This window comes from Epinephelus fuscoguttatus, linkage group LG16 (genome assembly GCF_011397635.1).
Source record: "Epinephelus fuscoguttatus linkage group LG16, E.fuscoguttatus.final_Chr_v1".
NCBI classification, from domain to species: Eukaryota; Metazoa; Chordata; class Actinopteri; order Perciformes; family Serranidae; genus Epinephelus; species Epinephelus fuscoguttatus.
The window spans coordinates 35,869,604-35,890,824 of NC_064767.1; the positions used below are offsets into that span (position 1 = coordinate 35,869,604).

The following is a 21,221-nucleotide window of genomic DNA, read 5'->3' on the forward strand; positions in this document are numbered from 1 at the left end:
GTTCACTATCTGCCCAGCACCATACAGTAGACTGACACAATTAGAGGCCAGCTGAAAGTGGAACACACAGACGCTAAAGAGCCATTATATTTTTAAGGAGTTGTTTTCACTTTTGGAAAGCTCCATCCAGTGAATATGTCAACTACATTTTGCATAGCCTAGAACAACAACGTAAGCTCATAACCCTATAAAGTTACAAAATTCTAACCTAAAAAAAACGGCATGGAAAATTTGCAAAGGTACAAGATGTTAAAATTGCATTGGTCACTTTTGGTCTTTGGTCAGCTACTCACAACTTGGCCTTCTCTGCCAGGGCCAACAGCCTTCCTTCATTAAACTGGACAACACCCCCGACCTGGAGAAGCTCCAGCAGAACCTACAGACCAATCACAATAAAAAACAGAAACATGATGACATGACATCATCTAGCAAATTACAGACTGCAGACATTACACACACACACACACACACACACACACACACATTTGATTTAAATGAATACATCACCTGCAAATGACTGTTTGTATATCATTACTTGGTGTTTGTTACTTTGAATCTGTCAAGAATCCAAAAAGCTCAAACATTCTTAATTTTAATTTTATTTACAACACAGTGACCACATTTACCAGCTGCAAAACTATACGAAAACATCTGTTAAAATGTTGCAATTTAAAGCACGTCAGTACAAACAGTCTCATGCATGGCTTAATAGCGTGCCTGAGTACTTGTCTGTGTTTAAACTCTGTTCAAGCCAAGCTCATACACACATGTGTACTTAGACCCACTGAGGGCCAGCTACTCATTGTAGAAAGTGTTTTATATTGCAACATTTTGGTAAAAATGCATGTGTTTGGGAGGTACTGAGCATACAACTGGATAAATTACACTTGTATGACAATTCTAAACTGATGTTTTGATATAGATGTGCTTTTGTTAAATGTGGTCCCCACTATGTTTCCCTTTTTTGGATTCTCCTGTTCACCTTGGGGGCATGTGATAAAAACAAAGTTTTCTTTACAAACTCAAAGTAACATGCAGTCAGAAATTGATATATTAATAGTTATACCATAGTTTGGGTGAATACTCAATTCTGATTGGCTACAGGGTGTCCATTAAAAGGTGTTATAGGACAGCTAAAAAGACGTTCTGGTCAAATTGCCTGATGACAGGTTCTAAATTATTGCGCTGGCTCAACTGCTAGTTTGTAACCATAGCAACAGAGACTCAGAGCAGAGGCAACAGATTACAACGGGCATCATGAGTGATTTTATCGTTTCATTTAATTTATTTCGTGAATCTGATCGTTTTGATAACTGGGATGCAGAAGAAGAGAGGTTAGAGAATGAAAAGAAAAGGGAGAAACGGCACAAGGAGTCGCGGGTCTACACCAATCACAGCCTCCGGAGCACAGCTGTAGGTCGGCTCTCTGACACCGGCCTGGAAACTCGTCGGATCATGACCGTCATGGGACATCGGTGTGAGAGCAGACTGGAGCGACATCTTGTTGTCTCCAAATGTCCCAACAAGCAGTACTCAATCTGTCAATCTCCGTCCTTCAAATGCTACTATGATGGACATACCCATATCACTTTCAAATTTCACTTCAAATTAATGGTAATGTAGCATTTAATTTTAAATAGGAAACAATCGTTAATTTGTTAATGTGTTTATATGATTTAATCTCGACTAATACATGCTTACGAATTATTTGTCGCAATTAAAAACCATTTTGACTAGACTACTATTTGGATGTTGATTATTTGAAACAAATTTTCTTGGGCCTATAAATGAATGCCAATGAATCATGAAAGTAATATCTCAAGTTTTTTTTCGCACATCATCCTCTGACCACCAGAGTCTGTCACACACAAGCAGTAAGAAGTGCACTGGCTTTCTGAAATAATCATCTTCTGAATAATATCACGTAACGTTTAGCCATCATCTCACTTCCCTTCACTGATCAGAGTCCTATGATCTCTACGCTGCGACCACAGCGGGTTTCCATGGAAACACCTGTGAACTACAGAGATTAAATAGTCCGCTCAGCTGTGGCTTGTGAAAAACTCATGATTTTAACTGTAAAACACATTAAAGCATAAATAATTGATTTAATATTCATTTCTTTGGTAAGTGACCATGGTATAAACAGGTTAATGCCCTTCGAGGTGTCCATTATCAGAAATGAATGGACTTCTCAGAAGCACGGTTACAGTTACGTCGGACGGTTCACGCCTCTGCGTCGTCCATTAATTCCTGATAATGGACACCTTGTCGGGCATTAACCCTTACTTATTTACCAGACGAAGTATTCTTTCAACATGAAGTGGCTCTGCAAACTGCTATCTTGTTAGACAAGATGCTTTTTTGCTTCCTGTGTGTGTTTTAGTGACTGGTCCAGAACAGGCTTTCAGGATCTCAATAATCTTTCTGAGAGCATTATCATACATGAAAGCAGCAGTAAAAACAGCACACACAAGAACACAACTACCCAGCACATACAAACAGGGACCTGCTTCACCAACCTGCTGCCTCTCAGTGTGTCGGGAATCATCGTCTGGGCAACACAGGAACTCCAGAACCTGGAAAGACAGTTAGGAGGTTGGCTATTCACGTAAATACTGTCTGAGGATGATGCAGAGGTAAAGGAGACCCACACATGTTTTGTCTTTAGGAAGTTTAATTGTATATACTGTCATATAATACCAGCTATAATGTCATGTCATATCATGTCATGTCAGACTGGAGTTGAAAATATCAGGATAAAACTATCTATCATGACATACTTGGGGTGTCTGGGGGATCTGATTGGTTACCTGATCAAAGAGCTTCCTGTTCACAAAAAGCGTGTTGTCTGGCTTAGCCAACTGGCGTGCCAGAAAAGTGAAGAGCCCGCCCACCTGGGATGGAGTAAAGTCTGGGTTGTCCACCATCACCTAGGTAACCAAACAGACATACATATATAATCAAAAAGAAGACAGAGAAGATAACAACTTTAACAGTAGTCAATGATATTAACCACTCCTTTTTCATGATGACTCCACTAGTGTTTTAACATGGAGCCCTTCAAATGAAAAAGTAAATACTGTCCTATTGGGTGGTTGGCTTTGAAAAACAGAGGTATATTGTGTAGTTAAATTCTCTAGTTCCATAAGATGATCATGTCACTGTATTATTTTCTGTTTAGTGCCAGTTTTTTCTCTGATTTGCTGTGAAGCAGAAGGTTTGTGCTGTGAATGGTTCTGCAAGATCACTTTGTCTGTTTCAATAAAGGACAAAAATACCAAGCTACTTTTTATGCTCAATGCTGTCTTCACTCTCAACAATCATGTGAAACAAACACAACAGAGGATGGAATAATTTCAGTGACTTTACCTGTAGTAAGATGTCCACTATCCTCTGCTGGTACTCCAGGGCCTGCTTATCATTCTTAAAGTCTTCAAATGTCTACAGAAGAGTAAGAACCAAATCTTAAATGACAGAAAAAATGCCAAAGCGCATCTCACCTTTCAGAGGTACTAAAATTATCTAGTAGAAAAACTAGAATCACCACCCCATGGTAACCAAACATAATGCCTCCAGCAATGGCTGTCACCAGCACAGAGGCATAATGAGAACACAAAGGCCTATATATTTGGCTGAATATTGCAAAAAAACACACATTCGGTATTCGGTGGAATAAGTGAAAAGCAAGGCCGAATAATAGCGGCGTGTTTTGATAACGCAATCAAACAGTATGCAGTGACGGACAGAGTAAAATGTCGGCAGTGTGGCGATATTTTACTCCATCCATCACCGCACTCGCATTTGCGACTAAAAATAGTTTTGTGCGAGCAAAATAAATCATTCAGCACGCTGTGCCAGTACAGATTTCAACCAGCAGCAGAAACAAAAGGCGAATCCTGCTGGCTGTGGATTGAACGGGGGTCACAGACACAGACAGGAATATATTCCTGTCAAATATGGCGGCCATAGTGCTCCGCGGTGCAAGATGAGGCTTACTGGCGACGGAGAAGTCCGGCTCCAATAATGTCCTCTTCTTGGCGTCATGACTGCCCTGAAGAGCCGAGCCGTGGCAGCACACAGGTATGTGACGTGTCAGAGGAGAAACGAGCCGTTCACAGTTCTCTCTTTGTGGCAGGTAATGGTCCACAAACCTCACCGCACTTTAGGGACTGTTCTTTACTTATGAAGGGACTGTTCTTTACTTATGAAGGAACTGTTCTTTACTTGTCAGGAGAGGAGGGTGGCTGGTTGATTTTTATTTCATTTATTTATTTTATTTTGATCCCTCCTATGTTAATCACTTATTGATGCTGTTTTTGAAGTATGAATAAGTCAGTAAGTAATTTATTCCATTGAAATATCATTGATGTATTATAGAAAAGTGATTTATCTTTTTATAAATGACAAAAGGCACATCTGCCTCATTTTTGCTGTGGTATCATGATACTACTCAGAACCATGATATTTTCACTGGTATCATACCGTGGGTCCCAATTTTGGTACCATGACAACACTAATCTGGAGGGGGTTCATCTGCAAAAACTAATGAAAAACTAAACAACGGTATTCGGTATTCGGCCAAGTGTTTAATTTTATTCGGCTTCGGCTTCAGCCACAAATTTTCGCAGAGGTATTAATGAACTTTAATGACCCACTATAAGACACATTTATCAGAACAAGAATTGAAATGATATAAAGAAATCTCACCATAGCGAGGACATTGAGGAACTCCCGGGTGTCAAAGTGGAGGAGAGTTCGAATAAATGGGAAAACCTCCTCTTCCTCTAACGAGTCAGCTGAATGGAGACGGATAAGGAACTCAAACACCTGACACAAAACACACAGACACACACACATGGCATTAGCCCACTACATTTCTTCAGATGACACAACAGTGGTGTTAATCCTGATCTCACCACCCTCCAAACACAAGCCCCCAGCAGTACAGAGGCAATAAATGAACAGAGGGCACCCTTTTAGTGTATTTGATGATACTGAGTACCAACCAAACGGCAGCACTTTTTTCATTTACTCAAAAATCTGTAACCTTAGTATGTGAAACTGTTTGGGATAATTCCTCAGGGTGGAGGATAAAATGAGGCTATAACTACACCTGGTGGTGGAGTCATTTAATACTGCAGTGTGCTCTTATATTGAAAGGTTCATAGCTCTGGCAGAAATGCTAGTGTGATGTCTGTGGCTTTACAATGGTGACTGTAGGAAGTTATGCTCTATAGGGCCCCAATCACAGGGACAGAGTTTTGCAGGTTGCAAAATAAGGTGCAACGCACTGCCTTTTTTTTTTTTTTTATGGAATGTCACTAGTAAAAAAATCGCTTGCTGCTCTCCACTTCATTACCCTAACCTTCCCGTGTAATCAAGCTATCGTTTATTTTTTCTTTATTTCACAGTTGATAGTATGTAGTTACTAAAATGCACAGGCAGAGGGTACTTGCTGTAGCTCTGGTTGAGGATGAGACACTGTCAGCAAATAGTTTGTTGGGCACAGGGAAATGGAGATCTGTGTGGGCACATGAGACCCTTAAAAAGAGGGTGGATGACAGGGAGTACCATCAGTCGGTACAGGAGCTTTGCCTTCATGATGGCCATTTCCAGGAATACTTTAGGATAACTCAGGAGCAGTTTGACAATTTGCCATCTCTCATTTGGATGCATAGCTCTGAGTATTCAGCAACCCCTACCACCAGTTTCTCCTCCATTATTTACCAACTGCAAACTTGTCATGACCACCACAGAAGGCCCACCTCTCAAATCATCTGATTAGACAAACGGAGATAATGTGGGGCACTTTTCTGCTCAGGTTTTTTGAACTTGATAGTAGTTAGTATGTACTTACCTGGTTCTTGACTTGAACCACGAGGTCTTCAGGGATGTCTCCTAGTGGATATGCCCTTCCTGCAAGACAGCAGCTACACACACACACACACACACACACACTTATATATATGTATTTATAACTATTTACTATTTATAAATATATACTACACTAAACAAAAATATAAACACAACACTTTTGTTTTTGCTCCCATTTTTCATGAGCTGAACTCAAAGATCTAAAACATTTTCTATATACACAAAAGACCATTTCCCTCAAATATTGATCACAAATCTGTCTAAATCTGTGTTAGTGAGCACTTCTCCTTTGCCGAGATAATCTATCCCACCTCACAGGTGTGGCATATCAAGATGCTGATTAGTTTTGAGGGAGCGTGCAATTGGCATACTGACTGCAGGAATGTCCACCAGAGCTGTTGCCCATGAATTGAATGTTCATTTCTCTACCATAAGCCGTCTCCAAAGACGTTTCAGACAATTTGGCAGTACATCCAACCGGCCTCACAACCGCAGACCACGTGTAACCACACCAGCCCAGGACCTCCACATCCAGCATGTTCACCTCCAAGATCGTCTGAGACCAGCTACCCGGACAGCTGCTGCAACAATCGGTTTGCATAACCAAAGAATTTCTGCACAAACTGTCAGAAACTGTCTCAGGGAAGCTCATCTGCATGCTCGTCGTCCTCATCGGGGTCTCGACCTGACTGCAGTTCGTCGTAACCGACTTGAGTGGGCAAATGCTCACATTCGTTGACGTCTGGCACGTTGGAGAGGTGTTCTCTTCACGGATGAATCCCGGTTTTCACTGTTCAGGGCAGATGGCAGACAGCGTGTGTGGCGTCATGTGGGTGAGCGGTTTGCTGATGTCAACGTTGTGGATCAAGTGGCCCATGGTAGCGGTGGAGTTATGGTATGGGCAGGCGTATGTTATGGACAACGAACACAGGTGCATTTTATTGATGACATTTTGCATGCACAGAGATACTGTGACGAGATCCTGAGGCCCATTGTTGTGCCATTCATCCACGACCATCACCTCATGTTGCAGCATGATAATGCACGGCCCCATGTTGCAAGGATCTGTACACAATTCCTGGAAGCTGAAAACATCCCAGTTCTTGCATGGCCAGCATACTCACCGGACATGTCACCCATTGAGCATGTTTGGGATGCTCTGGCTCGGCGTATACGACAGCGTGTTCCAGTTCCTGCCAATATCCAGCACCTTCGCACAGCCATTGAAGAGGAGTGGACCAACATTCCACTGGCCACATTCAACAACCTGATCAACTCTATGCGAAGGAGATGTGTTGCACTACGTGAGGCAAATGGTGGTCACACCAGATGCTGACTGGTTTTCTGACCCCCCCCCCAATAAAGCGAAACTGCACATTTCAGAGTGGCCTTTTATTGTGGCCAGCCTAAGGCACACCTGTGCAATAATCATGCTGTCTAATCAGCATCTTGATATGCCACACCTGTGAGGTGGGATGGATTATCTCGGCAAAGGAGAAGTGCTCACTAACACAGATTTAGACAGATTTGTGAACAGTATTTGTGAGAAATGTTATTTTGTGTGTATAGAAAATATTTTAGATCTTTGAGTTCAGCTCATGAAAAATGGGAGCAAAAACAAAAGTGTTGTGTTTATATTTTTGTTCAGTGTATATATGTATTTATGACTGGAAAAATGAACAAGCAACTTTATGCCATGCACATTTGTGATAGTTTACAAGTACATTGTATGATGCAAGGAATTTATTTTCAGGCAATGTCTAACAACCCTATCAGCTATATGAGCCCAATCCACTTTAACAGTCAAATTTTACGCTCTGACGAGCTGTCACACTACCGTTTTCCATAAATACAGCGGAACCGTTTCTATTAAACAGAATACACAAGTTTCAACTGACATCCTTCACAATATCAGGAAAACCAATACGCAGAGAGTTATCTGACAAAGGTTTTATGACATTCTGCAAATGCACCAAATCTGCTGTTGAGTATTTTGTTCATGCTGGGAATGAAGACAGACTGCCTTCAACATGTCCAAAGCTTCCAGTTTTTAATTTTTCCATTTATATTACACAGACATGAATGGAGACTACATTTAATATAGGAAACAGTTTCAGTAAAGTTCTTAACTATGTTAATGTTCTGTTAAATCATTTAGAGGGAGATATGATGTATTCAAAGGGGCACAAAGGTGCTTGCTGACTATAACATAGAAGAGCTTAACTGACACCTCTTATAATCACATTAAATGAGTGGCTCCTCTTTGACAGTAAACATGTAGTAGCAGCTACAGGCAGATATCAGACTTGGCTACAATGTGTGCCACAGACTAATAGACTCAGGTATAAACTGCTATCTGTGCGAACTGACCTTATGTACACCAGAAGTTTGTTTCCCATCACCACTTCCTCATCTGTGCAAGAAGAACCAGAGCACAGTTGAGGATTTTAATGTGCTTTTCAAACTTAAAGTACTAGCGATATGATTAAAATAGGTGCTATGAAATCTAGGATGAGTGGTTTCCAGCCTTACCTGTCAGGCTTCTCCCAGCTTTAAGTGGTGGACCAATCATTGCAAAAAGTTTCTGAAAAATAAATATGAAGAAGAAAACATAGTGGAGTATGGTATCAATTATTGCTCAGGTCCTGATGTACAGTTCCTATTCAAAAGATTTAGTAGTTGACAAAAAGTACAGACAACTAAAAACAGATTCTTCTTTACATTAGAATGAACACAATATGTGAATATTCTATATCAGCAATCTATACTGTACTCTTAATTGTGTACAGACGAAGTCATCGTTTTTGCAAGTTTCAAGTAAGTCTCAAATCATTGCACTCAAGTCCAAAGTCAAGAAAGGCAAGTCCAGAGTCAAGTCCCAAGTCCTAAACTTTAAGTTTCGAGTCCTAAACAAGTAATAATGTGCTCTGCACAAAATACAATGGCATTTTAATAACAGAGTAATAATAATATAAATATACACCAACCAGCCAAAATATTAAAACCACTGACAGGTGATGTGAGTAACACTGATCATCTTGTTAGAATATAATGGTTTGCTGGGAAACCTTTGGTCCTAGCATTTGTGTGGATGCCATTTGACACACTCCACCCACCCAAACACTGTTGCAACCAAGTACACCTCCTCATGGCAACAGCACTCCCCAGTGGCAGTGACACATCAGCAGGATAATGTGCCATGCTGCGCTGTAAAAGTTGTTCAGGAATGGGCTGAGGAACAATGCAACAAGGTCAAGGCATCGACCTGCCCTCCAAATTCCAGCATGTTTCACAGATGCTCGATCAGATTGGGATCTGGGGAATCTGAAGGCCAAGGTGATGCCTTGAGCTCTTTGTCATGTTCCTTGGGCCGTTGCTGAACTGTTTTTGTGGTGTGGCATAATGTAACTTTCCATCAACTCTGACATGATGAAACAACCTTTTGGTAAAGGACTTACCTCCATAGGTGTAATGTAGTCATTCATTCCGCTGTTGTAAACATAGATCAGAGCATCATAGAGTTGGTTTTCCCAGCACACTTGAACCACCTTCAAACACAAACACACACACACAGAAGACTTTTTATGAAAATGACACCAGCCAAATGTTGAGACTAAATACTTTGTTTTCTAACAAGTCCTCACTGATTTTCTTCTTCCTGTACACAGACATATACACACACACACCTGCTGTATGTCCAGGCTGGTCACATCCAGATGAACAATGCATCTCTCCAGGCTGTCCATCATACCGTTACCATGGTAATGGGCCAAGAGGTCCTTCATGATGGGCGTGGTGAGGTGACCGAGGCGATCCCCAACAATGTATGACTCCAGTGACTCCAGAAACACTCCCTTAGCAACCGTGTTCTCCACCAGCCGAGCGTACAGCTGGTTGAACAGCAGGTCCCTGCACACACACACACACACACACACACACACACACACTTAAGGCTTTATATACTTAATGGACTTCTTTGACATGTTAACCTGATAGTTCTCATTCACAACTGTAGTGTAGTTCTGTTGGTTTGGACCATGAGAAAAAAGCCTTTTACTTCGGTCACACTTACACACTACTTCCTGGCAGTACATGAGTCTAAAGGTGTCAGTCACCCTAGTCTTTGCGTTGTCCCCTCCACCGCTGGCCCTCATCAGCCCTTGGTGTTTTTTTAGCTCATTCAGCAGGTTTAATCAGCTTTGGTGACAGCAGAGACCATCTTTCAAAATTGGATTGTGTTGTGAATGTGCTAACTGGCTAACTAGCATAAAGCAGGTCTTCTGGTTTCCCTTTTTTAATGACGAATACAGACTACCTCCATCTGCTGGTGTGAAGGGGTATGTCCTGTCACACAGGTGCAGAATGTACATGCTGGTTGGCTTTCAGCTGTAATGTGTTCATGTGTAGGGTGACCATATTTTGATTTCCAAAAAAGAGGACACTCGGCCGGCCACGACATAGCCTGCTTAAATGATACTCGCAGTTTACTCAAAGATGCCTTATAATTTTAATATATTTAAAATTTATATGTATGGATAGAAAATTCAGTTATATTACAAAATAATATCTCTCAAAGGCAGAAATTCAGATAGGCCCCAATAGGGGACACATACACACACTAGAGTATGGCGATCCGAGCCGGACGGTACCCAACGGGTCGGGCCGGGTTTGGTCAAAAATGTATAAGTTGTATTCAGGCTCGGGTCGGATTCGGTCAGCTTTCAGTGAAAATGTAGTAAAAATAAATAAAATCCTATTGTCTGTCCTGTTTATTGCTTGGGCACTGTTATTTACGTGACAACACCTGAACATAACACACACAGACACACATTGGCTGTTTGTTTCTACCTCTCTCCTTGCTGGAAGTCTCGGACCTCCAGCCGCCCGCCTCCGCCTTGATTAAACGCTGAAAATAAAATAAAAGAGGGAGACAGGTTTTTCCTATTTTATCTTATTTTGTTTTATTTCTCCCTCTCCTCTCGCTAGAAGTGTCGGACCTCCCGCCGCCCGCTCCTGTCTCAAACACAGAGGTCTCCCTCTCCGCAGCTGAGCACACACGGCACACGCCCAGCCTGTTAAATAGCCTGTAACCACTGTGTGACACAAACTCAGTGCTTTGGTCATTAAATAATGTCGGGCTCGGTTCGGGTTCGGACAGAAATATGCAGCCCGTGCCACACTCTAACACACACACACACACAAACACACTGAAAACCGGACATTATCATCAATTTATAAACACCCCCCGGACGCCCCGGACGGGACGTGAAAAGGGGACATGTCCGGGCAAAAGAGGATGTTTGGTCAGCCTATGATTCATGTGCAACATTTCTTGGCAAGGCACTAATTCTCTGGAGCCGGCCCTGGTGTATCTGGGCCTTTAGCCTTATGAGCTTTCTTTGATGGTTGTGTGTTTGCATTTATGTGCCCATGAATGCATATATACTTACGGCCTCTTTAGCAGCAGGCAGTGTTCCACCAGGACTGGAATCACATCCTGAACACATCACAGAGACACAGAAAGAGTGAGAATGTTAATGCTCTTCAGTTAATCATTTCAATAAATAGAAGACACTCTGAAAACTACTATAGAGCATTCATTCATTTTCTATAACCACTTATCCAGTCAAGGGTCACGGGGGGGCTGGAGCCTATCCCAGCTGACACTAGAATAGAGGTGGGGAACGCGCCGGACAGGTTCGCCAGACTATCACAGGGCTGACACAACCACACACAAGCCTGTGAATTTGAACTTGGAACCCTCTTGCTGTGAAGCATAAGTGCTAATCACTGCACTACCGCGCTGCCCACTAAAGAGCGGAGGTTCCCAAAATTTCCTGTTTGATACATGTATACCCCCACAGCCCTTTCAGATAAACTCCTTCATCAGTCACACTGATATGTACTGTACTGCAGTACCAACCTGATATTTCTATTGTTTGCAACCTTAACCTAATAAGTTTGTGGTTTGCGTATCTGAATGGAGGCTGGCAGCGAGTTCAGAAAAAATCCAAAATGAAAAGTTTGCACCCAAATACAGTTTATCTTTAAGGATTATGTTGACAAGAATACTGTTGAGATATGACACCTTTTATCTAGTATTTCTAGAGTTATGTGTTTTTGCAGACATGTAAGGAATTGTTAAAATGTCATATTTCTCAAATAGAGTTTGGAGCAATACTTTCCATCAGGGGCAGGGTGGGATATAATGTCAAAAGGAATCTAGTTGTCGTCTTTCAAATAGTGACCCTACAAAATCCTCAGTCTTTGCCAAATCTTATAGTGTGTGACTAAAAACTCACCTTGTCTTTAGATGTGAGAGAGTGTCAGACTTTAGTCTTTTAAAGGTCTTCTATTGTATGGTAGGTATTGTTTGCTCAAAAGTTTTATTGTATTATTACAAGGCTATTACATTATCTGCAGTTATTACAGTATGAGTTTCTACAGGGGTGGACAAAATAGTAGGAACTGTTTCAGCCATTGATCCCCAAAAAATATCTACTGTGTAAACCTCCCTGCAAAACAACAACTTCACATTTTAACATTTCTGTTTGTGAATAGATGAAACAAATAAGACACAAAGTGTTAATTAGTGAACCTAAGAGGTGTTGGCAGGTGCATTCTTGAACTGGACAGTCACCTGCTGTTACTTTTTATACTATGTCCTGACTCCAGCTCTGTACTAAACACACTGACATGAGATTGATGTTCATATTTTCATCTCACTATCAGAAAGAAGGACAAGTATATTTCCCAAAATGTTGAACTGTTCAATTATCGATGCTGGATTGTTGGCCATGATGGTTAAATGTGAGCTACATGCCTACACTGTATTTTCTCTAGACTGTCACTGTGTTCACCCAGCTGTTAGTATTCTGCAACTGGGCTGATTCTGTGGCAGACTGGACACTGTAAGGTGTGTTTTTAGGGTATGTTAGCTTACGTGGAAATGTTGCTCCATCACTTGGATCTTGCCTTGTTCCGGACACTTCTTCAGAGCATGCTCTGCAAACTGGAAAAGGATCTCGACCATCTGCACACACAGTGTTACAAGTTCAGAGATGAGCACAGGAATATTGAAGTATACTTTCCAGGGACCAGATTTAATACAGCAGGTGGCACGTTTCTGTTCTTACCTTGTCAGCTACCACTCCCTTCCTTTTCACTGGATCTCCAAACAAACCTGGAATAAGCACACACCACACATTATTCTCATATTGTAACAACTGATTTTTATTATAAAATGTATATATTCAAAATATTGCATGGTAAGGTACACATATTGAAATTTCATGACAAATATGATGTATTCAGGCCCACTGAATCCTATGAAAGAGACCGCCCCAAAAAAGAATAAAATAACCAGTCAAACTGCATGTTCTGTAACATGGCTCTCCTACATACATGTCCCGTAAGGGTTTTCTGTCTCCTGAAAATTGACTCTATCACAGTGAAGAGATTACAGCAGACTACAAACAAGTGATGTTTTCTGAATTTAGGTAACACTGAATGGCAGAGGAGCCATCACATGTCATTGACTTGACTGTGTTTAACTTTCTGCCTACGAGTTGGCACAAGTAGCAGTTGGCACCTGCTGCATGTGATCACTTTGTACGTCAATATTAGCAAATATCTGACCAGTTTCAAATAGAGAACATACACAGGACTGCCAGAGCTGGAAGAAGACATTCTTCTACAGTCATCATCATCATGACTGACACTTAAATGAGCCTCATCAACACAAGTGATGCCAGTAAACAGAGGTGGAACCAAACACTTGGTGGAAGACACCTACAGTCAGGCCTTGATGAACAGATTGATTTAAAGGCTGATTTAAAGATGTGTGATGTGTGTGTTATACCCACCAACCACAGCTTTAGCAGTTCCTTCATGGAAGGACCAGGCCAGAGAGAGAGCCTCAACAAAATGCTCCTGCTTCAACAGGCAGTCGATTCGCTGTACATGGACAGAGACAAGGGGGAACATGAATCAGGTGCAAAGCGAGCAGTGACGTACACTAAATAATTTCCAGTACAAAGAAGAAATGTATCTTCTATTAGTATCTTCTCTTAATGGATTTTTACCAAATAGGCAGTATATACACACAAACATACCTCTCTCCAATTTCTTAGAGTCATAATGTGAGCGGACTGCAAGACAGGAGAACAACATCACACTGTTAAATAAGAAAACTGACTGCAGACTAAAACAAGAGACATTTTTAACTGAATCTTAGCATGTTCTCGTCAGACTCAGACTAATAAAACTCCATGAACAGAAACTTCAGTTCACAGCTGTTGCGCACACAGACAACAAACATACAGTATTTAATAGACACACACACACAACACAGTACCTTGGTGCCCAAATAGATAATCTGTCCTGCATAGCTGGAGACTGACTGGTAGCAGGCCTTTTCTCCGACTAGAGCCTGGAACAGAGACACACTGTTAGACACACACACACAGGTCCTGTTAAAATGATTTTAGGTGTGTAATCCCCTTCTAACTTAGACTATTAAAGCCTTATGTTAGCCCGAGTTAAACTTCAGCATGCTTTTTTAAATAGTTCAACAACTCTGGATTTGTCCTCCATTTTTGACTGTGTAGTCACATCAGCCATGTATTTATGATCAATAACTTCTTACCTTCAAAATCTAATTCATTATCATTATTGTTATAAAGTGAAGACTGTTGCAGAGCATTCTTAAACTTGACCTCTGCCCTTAACCCTGTAAATGAAGGTCTGAACCTCTGACCTTGTTCCCCATCAACTAATCCCTCACCAGAGCCTGGGAGACATTCCCTCCAGTTGCCAGCGACTTGAAATGACGGCTGTTGTAGACCAGTTGCACCTGCTCCAAGTCCAGTGTCTCCAAAACCTCCTGACTGGGCCGGTCCACAACCTGCAGCTTTTCATGGCTGTCTACCAGGACCAGCGTACGACTGTTAATCCACTGCAGAGACATGGAGACAGGAGAAGAACGGGTCATGCAGCGAACAGAGATTTGTATCTTTATTCATACATGGATCACCTCTGTGGTAAAAAAGAACTACCTGGTATGCATCAAGGTCAAGATGACCAAGGCAAACTCAACTAGATGTTTGATAAAAAACAATATGTATATATAATGTTACGCTGTCCATGCAGCTGCCCTTGCAATTTCAGCTTGTTGCTACATGAAGGCAACCAGCACAGCACAAACAATGACATAACATCAAATGTTCTTGACCAAGCCCAAGCTCTCTGAACACTCAATATTACAGTGGCCCAGTGACTTGAGTTAGGTACTTACACTAAGGCTAATGATGTCACAGCTGAGGTGGAGTTGTTTTTGCTTGATGACATGGATGGTCCCCGTCTCCTCCTTCTTTACCTGAACAAACAATAGCACAAAGGAGAACATTAAAACACTAAAAGCTGATGCCCGCTGATTGTTACTTTTACTCCCTGCGTACACTTTTGAAGCAGTTTAGTATGTTGACTTTATCGGGCATATCGGGATATTCCCACAGGTGACATGCGTAGCCACCCAGGGCGCCAAAAAATAAGAAATAAGAAGACGAATTTTGCAAATTTGCACATTTGTTAGCTAAGTTGTTCATTTGTGTTAATTCCTCTAGCTCTTGTTCGTAATAAATACAATAAATATAAAAGCTTACAGTAATAATATTTATTCATTCATTCATTCATTCATTCATCTTCTAACCGCTTCATCCTCTTGAGGGTCGCGGGGGGGCTGGAGCCTATCCCAGCTGTAATATTTATTCTATAATTAATATTATAAAATATTAATTACTGGGGTGAACACCCTTCTTAGGGTGCCAAATGTGCCAAGTTCAGCACTGGTATCAGGGAACTATTATATTAAAAACCAGTATCACTTGCCTGTAACCAAGTGGCTTAGGACAATGCTGTACATTTCTTTACACACACACACACACACACACACACACACACACATACATATATATATATATATATATATATATATATATATATATATATATTTGATGACCTGACGGGATGACGGGAACAAGTTGCAGCAGCTGTGACGTCAGGCGGTTAAATGTAAATTTGATGGCACAAAACTGGCTATAGTTGAGACCGCCCGGCCAGTCACCGGTCTGGGTAGATTCTGGTCACGGGCTGATCAGTCAATGCATCTCAATTTTACTATATTAAATTTAAGAGGGAGTTGAGCAGATACCAGGAGGAAGTGGACTGTGTCTCCTTTACAAAAAGCCAGAATCGGGTTGACTGTCTTCTGAACAGGAACAAACTGCCACGCCAGCTGAGGGACACTGGATGGATCAGACTGGTGAAAGACAACACATTACATCACATCAGCAATTAACCTATTAATGTCATGTTCCAAATATTCATAGCTGTGTGAAAATATGGCTGAAAACATCTCTCACTGCCATGTGGCAAAAAAAATGTCCACTATGACAGACACACAAACAGCACGAACGGAAGAAGTACCAAAATCATAGAAAAAAGTCATCACATTCCTTTTAATAAACACCACAGAGATTTATGGATGTCAGCAACAGGGCCTTTCTAACAGCAGCCATTTTGACTTGTCACAGTAGAAAAACCAAATGTGTTAGTAATAACATTTAGGTCACTAGATCTTAGGATAGAGGGTGTTGTATGCTACACCAATTTTAAAGCCCACTGAGAAAAAAAATGTGATTTGTAATTTTGGGCTATATAAAACAAATATAAATTGACTGGATCAAATTGTCGCTACAGTTGAGCTAAGGCTGCATGCGGGATACATTCTATTTTTTTTAGCCACGAAAATGCCTGAGCAGGGACAGTGGAGGCATCACAAACACATAATTCATTTATTTCATGACAGTATAGTAGCTTTTAAGAGCACAGACAAGTGGTAAGAAAACTTTGGTCCAATTTAGGTTTGAGATGTTTCTTGAGATGGACTTTTTGACACTTTTCCCCGCCTTTGACAATGCTCATCAGTTCAACTTTGAGAGAATTTCACTCATAAATTTCATTGATGGTACATGACCCATAACTTCTAAGAAGTTCTGTGAGATGAACCCTTTAATCCAATATACAACACCTACTATGTGTGCATTCAGGAACTCACTCTAACTGATAACACCTTATCAAATTTTCATTGTATCGATGAATCTGAGCCGACATGTCCTCATTAACATCAAGATGAACAGGTAAACAAATATACAGACCTTGCTGTAGGGAAAAGTCATCCACACTTTGAGCGAGGGCTTCAGTCCAATAACCAGAATCTGGTGAGAGAAAATCAAAAGACAAAAACATCCCAAACTTAACACACAGCTGGGTGGATAAGCAGAGAATGGAGGATACACTGTGACTGGAACTGTGTGTGTTCGTGTACCTTCGTGAGAGAGGCCATGGCCAGCAGAGAGTAGTGTGTGATGGGATGGTCTCTGAAGTCTGGAGGAGCGTGCAACGGTTCAATGCAGCAGACCTCCCCTTTAGAACCACTAAACAGACACCGCGAGTCACAGGACCGCATCCCCATCACCCTCCTGGAGATAAAGACAAACACATACCATTAACAGAAACACACAGAAGAGTGAAAGAGGGTAACAAATAAAGATGAAACAAGAACAGAGAAAGTATAGAGATAATAAAGAAAGGAGGAGAAGTAAATTAAAACTAGAATTACTGCTTTGCAGTTGTTTGCCTCAGAGAATCAGTCAAGTTGTTTTTACAGTTTATATCAATGTCCGTGAAAACACGGATGCTTCACACACATCTTCCCCCCGGCAGCAGAGAAGATCTATACAATCAGCACAGTTTCAAAGTGGACACTAAAGATTAGTGTCACCAATTCAGTATCTGACCAAATACCTCCCCTTCTGTTTCTGAAATATGATGTTGTGTAGCAGCCAGAAAAGTGTTTCTGCAGAACATTACGATGTCCCAGTGAAGCTGACCTTTTGTCATCATTTGCGTATGAATTCTTTTATGGCCAAAAACATGTTTTGTGAGGTCACAGTGACCTTTGACCAACAAATTACTATGAGTTCATTCCTAAGTCCAAGTTGATGTTTGTGCCAAATATGAGGAAACTACCTCATCCTTTCTTGAGATATTGCGTTCAAAAGAATGAGACGGACGCAAGATCACAGTATCCAGTGGATATAATAATAAATAACAAAATAATGCAAACAAATTCTAAATTAAAATCCAACAATACAGAGTCAAAACTAAAACTGGGATGACAGTCATGTTTTGGAAAAAAATCTAGGCTATTTGTTGTCATTAGAGTCCATACAGCAAGAGACACAAGCAATATGAGATCATAATCAATACAATACATTGAGATCACTGCCCACTCCAGCCACGACTGTCACCGGCAAAGAGGCATAAAAAACGAAGTCATTTAATTTACTTAAAGTTTAAAATAATTTACCTGAAAGCAAGCTCAAAAACAGATCCACCACTGTCATTACACACTGCAAGAGTTGGATCATCTGTGAACTAGAGACACAAAAACAGGGATATGATAACAAGGGACAAAGATCAGATGAAAATAATCAGGGATCCATCTCAGGTGCCACCAATTTTTGAGGGTGCGTGACACACACGAGCAAAAGAATTTTGCTTTATTGTTTTAAAGCCGTTTCTTTTGCAATGGTTGTGTATGGGAAAAGAGTTGACTGTAGCTACTAAAACATACAGCCATGCCCCGATAAAGAGAAGCCACTACGTGTGTGTGTGTGTGTGTGTGTGTGTGTGTGTGTGTGTGTGTGTGTGTGTGTGTGTGTGTACCTTCACATGCAGTATAGCTGTCCCTGGAGGATGGGCATCAGTGATTGTTCTCAGGAGCTTCCCACTCGCTAGATCCCACATTGTAATCTAACCATGAAGACAGACAGACAAATGGAGTAGGAAACATTGTTCAGAATTAAAAGTACAAGAGGTAAACACACTTTTCTGTCATTTTAATTACAATCAATCAGATTTAGTCACTGAAATAAATTCTTAAGTTGGCTTTCCATTAAGTCACTCGTGACGTGTGCTGTACGAATCAGCTGTAACACACAAACTGAAATGTCCACAATCGTTTGCCCTTCCTTCATGTCTCTTCATTTATTACTTACAACTGTTTAAAATGATTTCTTGCATCCAAGTAGGAAATCATAAGTCCCACAGTTTAGTAGCCCAACTACATTTTAAGGTACTGCTACAGTACCTGCAGACACCACTGGCACCATGAAAAAAAGTATGCTTGCCCTTAGCAGGCAACACACCTGGCTTCAACATAAATGCAGTCCCTCTGTGGGTTACTGCCACCCAGCGTACAGAATCAGAACTCAACAAACTTAAACAGCATACCAACAAAAAGGCACCAAAGTAGAGAAACACAGCACTGAAATAATAAATTTGATTGACAGAGAATTAATTTCCACGTCAGAGATCATTAAAAGTATCATTATCTTTTTGAAAATTAAAATTTAAAAAAAAAAAATAATAATAATTTACTATCCATACTATCTACATGTAAATAATTATACCACCGCTACAAATACTGCGAGGAAAGCATGAGTGTGTTTAATTCAGAGAAAACTTAATATACATTAAAGGGTTCATGTCTACAAATAAGAACTGTACTACACTGATCAGGACCAAGATGAATACCTGATGAATACCTGAGCCACCTAGGCTGCAGGACTCCCTCCACCACTTCCAGTGGTGGAGGGAGTCCCTCCACCACTTCCACTGCTGTCAGAGACCAAACTTAACAAAAACGGGCACTTGACAAGAACAGTTAGAGGAAATCATGCTGAATGACAAAGCCTGCTGTAGAAAACTGGGGCTGTATTCACAAAGTTTCCTAGTACAAAGAGTTGCTCCTAGTGATGAAATTCTAAAAAAAAATTATTAGAATTGTGACATTGCTTAGAACACAATGCTCACAGAGCATTTTAGGCCTTAAAAGAGCTCCTAAGGTGAAAAACTGTTAGGAGCAGGGAGGCTTAGGAGATTCCTAAGCAGAGGAGAAAATGGTGGAAACACAAAGAGGTTGGAGAAATATTTTCCAAATGCTGGATGACAGTGAGTAAATGAAATGCTACAGATGAGACTGTGTAGGGATAAATATGTGTGGTTAACGTCATAAGAGATACGCACACATCCCCACCTAATGCTATAATATAAATAATCACAACAATAAAATATTTGGAAAACTGGAAAAATGCAACAGTGCAGCAGTGATTACTGTAGTCTGTCTCAACCTTCCATCAGCAGAGTGATCACACTAACAATGACAACACCTTCACAGTCAGCAGTTCATTTCATTTCCACTGGGTGTCCACACTTTGCAGGCTCGCAAAAGGGCATGTCTGTGACAACCAATCACATCTGTTAAAAGAATGAGTCATACCTAGCAACACAGTCAACCACTCCTCCTCACTAAGGCAAAAGTTTCTGTCCCTTCCTTGCTCAGAGCTGCTCTGGGAACTTTCCTAAATCACTCTTAAGCTAAGACTCCTTACTAAAAATGTTTAGGCTAAGTTAGGAGCTCTCTAATAGTATTCTCAGAGAGTTTGTGAATATGGCCCCAGGGGTCAAAACATGTGTGATGATTACAGCTGTCAATTCTTTTCATAACCAAGTATACTGCCCATCACCCAAAAGATTGTGGTTCAAGCCATCATGAAGTGCTGTGACACGTCTGAGTGCATTTCAATGGTAAATGCCAGCATGTGTGGCCACTGCAGTTGTACTACAGTTCTACTGTACACTTATAGACCTTTTCATATAATATTCTGTTGCTAGGGAACAGCTTTGGCCCCTGTTTATTTCCTGTCAGCTACTGTGTTAACAAATAATGAAACAGGTTAGGGTGTGCATAATAATTATATTATGTCACAGTTTCATAACCACATGAATTGTAGAAGCTATGATATCTATGGTGTTCCGATTTCTGCATGTTGCCCTGTGAAAACAAAGCGAGTCATGTTGTTAGTGTGTGCGATGCCGGTGGTATCTCCTCTCCTCCTGAGTAAATAAATGTCAGAGGGAGCATTTTGGATATCTACAAAATAACCAGGGGGTTGTTGTATAAGATGGATATCCAATTCCCAAAGCATACCATCAAAAAGGGGTCCAACAGTTTGAATATGTTCCACCATCAAGTCTCACTAAAGAAGTTTTTTTTGTAAATCTCATGAGGGGTGACTTGTTGCAGGAAGAAAGGAGTGAGAGTTGGAGAGAGGAGTGTCAGTAGTAGTGTGTTGTGTTAGAGTACAGGAAGCGTGTCTTACTCTTATCTAAAAGATTTCCAGCATCATGGCTGAATATTTAGCTGATTTCAACAATGT

At 40.9% G+C, this 21,221-nt stretch overlaps 1 protein-coding gene across 1 annotated transcript in view; it reads right to left on the bottom strand.

The window, feature by feature from the left end:
* The window catches only part of vps8 (VPS8 subunit of CORVET complex), a 61,879-nt gene that overhangs the window by 13,231 nt on the left and 27,427 nt on the right, over positions 1–21,221 (bottom strand). The window contains exons 8-30 of the mRNA XM_049601162.1: positions 18,667–18,753; positions 18,308–18,375; positions 17,264–17,417; positions 17,094–17,153; positions 16,088–16,195; positions 15,173–15,253; positions 14,663–14,833; positions 14,234–14,308; positions 13,992–14,027; positions 13,743–13,833; positions 13,014–13,060; positions 12,821–12,910; positions 11,328–11,374; positions 9,564–9,786; positions 9,336–9,425; positions 8,410–8,461; positions 8,248–8,290; positions 5,861–5,933; positions 4,711–4,830; positions 3,373–3,444; positions 2,814–2,933; positions 2,523–2,579; positions 294–376 (exon numbers count right to left, since the gene is read on the bottom strand). Coding sequence (XP_049457119.1) covers positions 294–376; positions 2,523–2,579; positions 2,814–2,933; positions 3,373–3,444; positions 4,711–4,830; positions 5,861–5,933; positions 8,248–8,290; positions 8,410–8,461; positions 9,336–9,425; positions 9,564–9,786; positions 11,328–11,374; positions 12,821–12,910; positions 13,014–13,060; positions 13,743–13,833; positions 13,992–14,027; positions 14,234–14,308; positions 14,663–14,833; positions 15,173–15,253; positions 16,088–16,195; positions 17,094–17,153; positions 17,264–17,417; positions 18,308–18,375; positions 18,667–18,753 — 2,048 coding nt within the window. The remainder of the gene's footprint in view (positions 1–293; positions 377–2,522; positions 2,580–2,813; positions 2,934–3,372; positions 3,445–4,710; positions 4,831–5,860; positions 5,934–8,247; positions 8,291–8,409; positions 8,462–9,335; positions 9,426–9,563; positions 9,787–11,327; positions 11,375–12,820; positions 12,911–13,013; positions 13,061–13,742; positions 13,834–13,991; positions 14,028–14,233; positions 14,309–14,662; positions 14,834–15,172; positions 15,254–16,087; positions 16,196–17,093; positions 17,154–17,263; positions 17,418–18,307; positions 18,376–18,666; positions 18,754–21,221) is intronic.